Source organism: Octopus bimaculoides, chromosome 11 (genome assembly GCF_001194135.2).
Source record: "Octopus bimaculoides isolate UCB-OBI-ISO-001 chromosome 11, ASM119413v2, whole genome shotgun sequence".
Classification (NCBI taxonomy): Eukaryota; Metazoa; Mollusca; class Cephalopoda; order Octopoda; family Octopodidae; genus Octopus; species Octopus bimaculoides.
Window position 1 is genome coordinate 42,154,254 of NC_068991.1, and position 8,708 is coordinate 42,162,961.

Below are 8,708 nucleotides of genomic sequence, written 5' to 3' on the forward strand. Positions count from 1 at the left end.
ATGAGATCACCATGTCGCGCACATATAGTTGTGATGCATGTGCCTGATGTACCCTTATCAGACGGGTAGTCATGATGGATATAATGGGCTTCGTATATTTTACCCCAGTGTCACTTTGATGGCATGCATTGCTCTCTCACTCAATAATAATAATAATAATAATAATAATAATAATAATAATAATAATAATAATGATGATGATGATGATAATAATAATAATAATCGAAATCGAAAAGATGTGGCATCTCAAGACGGTTACAATACCAGTGGTTATAGGCGCATTTTGGAATGATCAAATAAGGAACTGAAAATTATCTAAGAATGATCCGTGGATTAACATCCAAGCAGGAAGTGCAAAAGATTGTGTTAACTGGTACATCATATATTTTTTCCTTTTTCTCTGTCTTTTTTACTGTCACATGTCTTTGTAAATGAGCAATCTGGTGTGTTTGTTTTAATGGCTTACCAATGTATACAGTACATTTCTCTACCCTAGGTGTCAGGAAGACACTCGGCAAGAAATGGAAACAGAATTGAAAGAAGATGCTAATAATAATAATAATAATAATAATAATAATAATAATAATAATAATAATAAGAAGAAGAAGAAGAAGAAGAAGAAGAAGAAGAAGAAGAAGAAGAAGAAGAAGAAGAAGAAGAAGAAGAAGAAGAAGAAGAAGAAGAAGAAGAAGGAGAAACTTGTTAAAATATACATTTATGCATAAATACACCCATGTATACCTATATCCATCCACTTATATATACATATATATACTTCATATATACATTAAGGCATACATACATTCTTGCATAGGTACACATATATGCATATACAGACTTACACACAAACACGTATAAAAACATAGGTACATGAATATTCACATACATACATACATGCATACATACATACATACATACATACATACATACATACATACATAGATGCATGCATGCATGCGTACGTACGTGTGTGCGTGCGTGCGTGCGTACATACATACATACATACATACATACATACATACATACAAACGTACGTACGACGGACGGACAGACGAACGGAAGTAAAGCCTTTACATTTCCCAGATGTTACTGAAAATGTCGAATAAGCAGCTATCCACAACTATCTTCAGCATGGTCAGTAGAAGAGACAACCCTTCAAGAACGTTCACAAGATATAAACATAATAGGCTTGTAGTTATCTGGGCTTGTAGTTATCCAACCGATGTATATTTTTGTGAAGGTTAGTAATTCACAATTCAGTCAGTTAGGGAAGATTGAAAATACGCAAGACTTTTCTAATTCAACTGTTATCACTTTGTCGTTGTTGTTAACTGAAGCCCAATGATAATGCTGTCTGTCTTTGTTAGAAGCCAGTCCATTCTTTACAGCAAGAATTCAAAGAAATTAAACAAAGAAGCTAACTATATACAGTGGTCACGGATCTCCGTCGTTCGAAGATAAAGATTCAGTTGTTTGATGAATTAAGTACCCTGCTTTTTAATTAACATGGTTGAGTATTCCACAGAAGCGTATACCTTAACATAATTCTCAGGTAGGATCAGTGTGACATAGGATGTGACACGGCTTTTATTGTCAGCATTAACTCGTATCCGAGAAGTTAACCTGTAGTGAGTGATTGAGCCTCTTCATTCTGATGGATGAGGACGACCTTCACGCAAGAGCCGCCAGTGTATATCTCCAGACTAGGGGTTTCCAGCTGACCAAGCCTGCCTCCCGTCGCCCAGTTTATCATCGTTACTAGACTTAGAGAAGGGAGCGGGGAGGCTTATTGTTCGAGCCACAGATGGCCTTCGCGTGATTATGTTTAGAGTGGACCATGTGATGAGATCACAAGGCCCACACACTTGGCCACCCGCCTTCACCAGCGGCACCATCGGGATTAGTGACATGCTGGATCTGGTTAGGGTGGTTGCAGCAGACCGCCGGTTGTCTCAGATATAATCGAGACCATGAACATGTCATCCAGATACAGATCTTACAACTTCCATAAACTGATTGCAATTTCTTGTTTGTACCCACAATCAATGACAAACTTAGTTACATAGCCGAATATCTAAGTAATACTGCTCAAAGACTGAATTTTTGAGGCGAGGGAAATTTCACAGACTGACAGACAGACAGACAGACAGACTGCAGTAGATAAAGAGAGAACATACGTACATACATACATACATACATACACACATACATAGACACATACACGTACGCACACGCACACACATACATGCATACATACATACATACATACATACATACATACATACATTCACACACACACACATATATACACATATCTATGCATAATATATATAATGTGTGTGTGTGCGTGCGTGTGGAACAACAAGACTTAGCAAGGCTCCTTAAAGTTCAGAAAATATTTACATTAAACATATGGTACTTACATAGATAGAGCATCCAGGTTTTGGTTGCAAATGCACGGATGAGAGATCTTAGGATGAAGAAGATCAGAGAAGTAAAACCAATCAGTGATTCTGATAAAAACTCTTGCATTATCTTCAGGATAGAAATGGATAGCATTGGTATACCTATTGACATCGCAGCTCCATAATAGCCAAGTTGAACAGAATCCCAACAAAAGGGAGCATTCAGTTCGTAGAGTATCTCTAAACCAAATTCACCAATTACACTTTGACTTAACGATGCGAACGCCAATAAACAAAGCCAAAATTTCAACCTATGTGGCCCAGATTTAGTTTTGTCGGATGTATAAAACACAGTTACCCGTAGAATACTCTTCTTTAAAGAAAGTTCCGAGAGTTTACCTCTTGGCATAGTCTCCGGAACTATAAATACAAAAAGAATTATCAAAACTCCGGATAAACAAATTGCAAATACTAGAGGCCATGAAAATCCTGTTTCTCGGATAAAATAGCCAGACCCCAGGTGAGCTAACCCATAACAGATATGTGTTATGCCATGAACTACTACTAGTAAGAATCCTCTCTTCTTATTACGTGGAGTAATATCGGCTGTGTATGCAAAGGTGACAAGGATATTCAACAGATGTCCTCCGACTATCCCTTCAATGATGTAACCACACAAAAGATACGCAGTTTCCAGTTCCAGATTCATTACAAGACAATACATAAGATATCTAAGCATATGTCCTGTCATATTGATAACAACCACCACTTTTCTTCCGAGAACATCTATCCAGGATGCTGCGATGAAAATAACGATGATGCTAGGGATGCCAGTGCATAAAGAAAACCATTGCATCCATTCTGCATTAATGGATTGCACTTCTTGCTGTAACTTGTACCCCGGGCTAGTAACGTTCTTGAAACAGCGACCCAGACGCTGATGTGAGCCATTATTACTTATGTTATGTGCAATAAAATATTCGTTTTTTATCTTAGCATATAAATACTGCGTTAAAACGGGTTGTCCGATAGATGAAGCTACTGACTGAAGCATATGAATGACGAAGAACATATAATGTCGCCAAGTAACATTTTGGACAAGCGAATCTTGTCGTTCGATTTTCTTCGGTTTTCCTTCTGTTACCATTTTGATGTAAGAGCTATTGCTATCTGTTCAAAACTTCAGATGTACGAAACTATATAAATATCCAAAATGTTTTTTTTTTCTTAAATAGCAAACTCATTATGATATGAAGATAGTAAAACCATCTAATGACTTGCTAATTAAGATTTGGTGTTTGATTACTGAGATAGATAGCAAAATCCTATAAATTAAAGAATTTCGAAGAAATATCGTTTGATTACAGATAGATGCATATGATATATCACAGATAGATAAACTAAGATGAAAAATATACTGACAGTGCCTTAACTAAAGCTTTGTGAATTCGAATCTTCGTACAAGCATTAGGTTGCATGTTTGAGAAATGCATTAAACAACAATTTCTCGAAAACCTATAAACAAAAGACAATACAAAGTTACTGTAAAACTAAATGCCACTAGAAGAGTCAAGTAGTTTATTGTGAAAACAATAAATCTATTTGAGTGAGAAAATAAAATAAATAAGAAACGACAAAATATCAAGGGAAGACAAAGCCCTACAATTAATACTACCCGTTTCTCACTGATAATCTGATATCGACTTCCTAAGTTTAGACAACAAGTGGGTTCGTCCGGTGTAAGTTACGAAAAAGTACACAAATACAGGATTCGAAAATCTCGAAAATTTTATTAATAATTCAAACTTTTAGAGGTAAAACTGGAGTACATACGGTATCTCGGTAATTATTAAATGTGCAGAATTCTTTCCTGAACCCTGGTTTTTCTTATATCACACAGTGACACCTTTACATAATGATTGTGTTTAATTTTGATTATATTCCAAGGATAATTTCATAAGTGGAATGAGCCCAAAACAATCTTTTGTAATATTATCCACTTTAAAAGGTGAAACTGAAATTTGACCGACACAACTACATATATATATGTAGTGGCTTCGTGCGGGCATAGCGTGGATTCGATCCTCAATAGCCAAATTTCACTTAACACTTCAACGGCACTTTTCTCACGGTAAAACAGTAGTTTTCTGTGAGTGACAGCAGTTACATTGGCCAAGTGGCGAAGACATTATTCTGCTTAGCGAAGGCATCTGGCAAATGTAACTGCTATCACTCACATAAAACTACCAGATGCCTTCACTAAGCAGAATAATGTCTTCGTCACTTGGCCTTTCTAACCTCTTCTATTTCACCAAAAGTTAGAATAGGGATAACAGGTACCAGCAACGAAATCTATTGTTCTCAATAATATGTCTATCCTTCTAGCTGGTTTTGGATAACAATAAAAACAAGAACTCCATAAGCCAAAGTCATCATGTACTGCTTACCTGTTACCATACGGTGCTGCCTACCTATTATATAGGCTGCTGTCTAACTATTATTAACTATATCTAACTTATATTTTGTGAAACCTACTAGTTATAATATAGGGTGATGCCTATCATATGGTAAGCTAACTGCTACCATATAAAGTGCTTCCAATGTGCTACGCTATAGTAAACTGCCTAACTGTTATCACAGAGAATACTGACTATCATTACCATGTAGGATGCTGCTTATACATCATGTAGGATAGCACTTAACTGATGACATACAGGATGCTGCGTAACACAATAGCAGCCTGTGTGCATATTACAAAAATCTAACTACATCCATGCAAATTTGAAAAATGACAAGGTCGAAAATTAAGTAGGCATTTCAATTCAGCGATAAGTAAACATCTGCATGCCTGAAAAATAAATGAATCCCAAGAATATTAGATAAGTTAGGGTTTGAGGCAAGGGTTGTTGCTTGTGGTGGCAGTGACAGCAGTGGTGGTAGTAGTGGTGGTGGTAAAAATAAACAGTTAGAATCCAGGCTGCATCTGTGAGAGTCCAAAGCAAAAAAAAAAAAATAAATGCAAAAACAATGCGTACAAATGGTTGCTGTTATTATATGCCTCCCAACAGCGTCGTGGGACGTTGGATGGAGGGCCCGGTTAAATTGATCAGGGTCTGGTTTGGACCGGACCTCCAGATGGAGAAAAAGTGGAGCGACGGCCATAAACCCAGAACTGGTCTGGGAGGACGCTATCCTTGCTAGAGAGGGCCGAGGTTGCACAGATGTTTATAGCATCTGTGATAACTTACCGCCTAACCGTTGTGCCTTTCCCCGGTGTGTGGATGACCAAGCTGGAACGAATCATTTTCCACTTTTTGTGGAATGGGAATCCACCATATGTGAAGCGCTCCATCTGCTGCCAGAAACCGTTAAAGGGTGGGTTAGGGGTGCCTTGGCTGATGATACGCAAGTATGCGCTGAAGCTGAGCTATCTCTGGTTCTACCTAGATGGTGAACGGGTGTGATCACTGCATGTCAAGTTTTTCCTGTCACAATTGACGTCTCTGCGGGACGTAGGCACATGGATCACGCGGAGACCGAAAATGAGCGAATGGCAGAGGGAGTGCAGACATGCACTCGCTCTGTTCTCCCGAGCGAGCAATACCGACAGCGGGGCTACCACTACGGATTTTTATAGCGGGTTGGTAGAGCACATGTCCGACGACATCCTGGAGGAGACTCTAGGCTTCGATGGGGACCAGCTTGTCAATCCGTTCGGAAGAACATTCGGGCCGAAGTATCTGGACAACTTCCAGAAATCCCTGGCCTGGTTGTGCTACCGATCGGTCTTGCCAGTTCGAGAGAGGTTATCAAAGCATGGTGTTGGTACCCCACCCACAATGCAACACTGCCGACGCACAAGGAATTCGCCGACCATGAAAGCCTATAAGCGCAACATTTTGACAGCTACATGCCCAGAAACTAACTGGAAGAAAATACGGAAGCCCGCACATGCAACCTTTTCGGTACACACACGCTTTTCGTCTCGCCCCGACGTACAAACCCTGCATTGTCTATGAACTTCTGCACGTACATAAGATTCTCACATAGACTTTCAACAACTCTTTTTCTTTGCATGCACATCTTTTCACTTTCAGCAGTAGACTTTTAACAAAGAACACTATTTTCAGCTAAGTTTGTCATTTTTGCTTATTTTATTGTTCTGTTTGCACTACACACTTTCATTTGTTTACGAGTTACACATATTCCACGATGCACACATTCCGCGATGCAATATACCGCAATGCACATATTCCACGAAGCACATATCCCGTGATGCACATTCCGCGATGCACAAATTCCGCGACGACTCGTTTCACTAAAACAGCTAAATTCATGAGCATTTCTTTTTGAATGTTCTATATCATTATTCATATTTTGCATGTACTTTTTTTCGTTCACTTTGAAAATGTTCGTATTGTTACATATACACACGCATGCAACTTTCCTCGGCGCCTAGCCTTGCACACGCATCTGCACACATTTTTCATACGTACACACATGCTGACACTCTCACATTCATGCATCATACATGCCTTTCTCGCTTGTTTTTCATGGTCCCTGCGCCCTTGTAGACACAACTCGCCTCCGTAAGACCCTGTGTCGGTCACGTATACATAGAGAAATTTGTTTGCCCCTTACAACGCGCCAGCATGCCACACTTTTGCTCCTGCACGCATTGTGTGCATCTGTATCGTTTCCCCCATGCGCCATAAAGGTACCCTTTATGGCGAGAAACCCAGGGTAACCCTATAAACCGGCCTTCACCAGTAATCAATATATATATATATATGTAGTGAAACTACCTCCCGCCATTAGATACAAACTACTATCGCCATTACATACAATCTTCTCATTTAAATATAAATAAATGCGAGCGTAGTAGAGAACCCATTCCTTGTCATCACGTGACTGATTATTATTCGAATCGGCAACTTCTTCGAACCGTTCCCGCCAGAACGCAAACTGACCAATCACAGCCCCTAATAAGGTCACGTGATAGAGTATTAAACTGAAGCCATCGGCAGCCAATAGTTTGTTATAAATAGCTTTAACCCATACCCAACAAATTTGTCTCGGTCCAGTTTCTCTTTGAGATCTGTTCTGTGTACCACACGACAGCAGCAGCAACAAGTAGCCAGCGACCACTTCAACAGCTTCGTCCAGCCAACGATGACCACCGCCGTCGCCACATCAGCAACAAGAGTCTACGACTACTATCCAGCATCATCTATCCAAGCAGCCTCTACACCACCAGCGTCAACACGACTTTCTATGTACACCAAACTAAACCACCGCGGCACACATCTCTCTCTTCGATTCTGTTAGGTGACTTAGCTTCACCACGATAATAAACAGACAAGAGATCTCAGCCTGCGATAAACGTCTGTCCTCAAGGCCCTGGCATCGAAGCCAAAACACAACTAGTGATAAGCTCTGCCAAACGACGAACATCTGTATAACAAGAATCACGGCCCGGCATCGATGCCACGACATCACAACTAGTGATCAGCTCTGCCGCACTCAGCCTCTCCTCACTTTCACATACAGAACTTTTCCTATAGTATACTAAAGAAGTGGTATAATTGCTCACGTGTTATTGACTCTTTCTCTGCTGTAATATTTCACATACACATACATGTCTCACTCACATACACACTTTTCTTTGTATGACGGCCTGTCTTTGATTATGTCCTTATATGTCGCATTCACACTCTCACACAGACATACATCTTTAACGCTACAATAAATATCTCTGTTATTCCATCTAATACGGTTGTGGTCTTTCATTACTGGTCATCTATGTTATCGTAGCATAACATATCATGTATATCATCATCTGATATATATATTTTGTGTGCGACCGTGTGACACGTTTAAATAAAAGGAGTCCTCTGTTTTTCCATTCGTCACCATTTCTCCTTTTTAGCTGTATGAACGAATCAACGTCGGGGTCACCAATTGTAAGGGACGACCGTGCGAACTCAAAAAGGAGAAATGGTGACGAATGGAAAAGCAGGACTCCTTTTATTTAAACGCGTCACACGGTCGAACACACAATTATATATCGATGGATGATATATATGATATGTTATGCGACGATAACATAGATGATCAGTAATGAAAGACCACAACCGTATTAGATGAATAACAGAGATATTTATTGTAGTGTTAAAGATGTATGTCTGTGTGAGAGTGTGAATGCGACATATAATAACATAATCAAAGACAGGCCGTCATACAAAGAAAAGTGTGTATGTGAGTGATACATGTGTGTATGAGAAATACTACAGCAGAGAAAAA

At 39.4% G+C, this 8,708-nt stretch overlaps 1 protein-coding gene across 2 annotated transcripts in view; it reads right to left on the minus strand.

Annotated features, from left to right (window-relative positions):
* LOC106881588 (solute carrier family 46 member 3) overlaps nucleotides 1-8,708 on the minus strand; it is a 40,069-nt gene that overhangs the window by 23,586 nt on the left and 7,775 nt on the right. The window contains exon 1 of one of the 2 annotated variants that reach the window (XM_052971755.1): nucleotides 2,424-3,580. The exons of the other annotated variant lie outside the window; for it this stretch is intronic. Within the exon in view, the coding sequence (XP_052827715.1) occupies nucleotides 2,424-3,552 (1,129 nt within the window). The 5' untranslated portion in view covers nucleotides 3,553-3,580. Of the gene's footprint in view, nucleotides 1-2,423; nucleotides 3,581-8,708 lie in introns of those variants that run through there. 2 annotated transcript variants of the gene reach the window in all.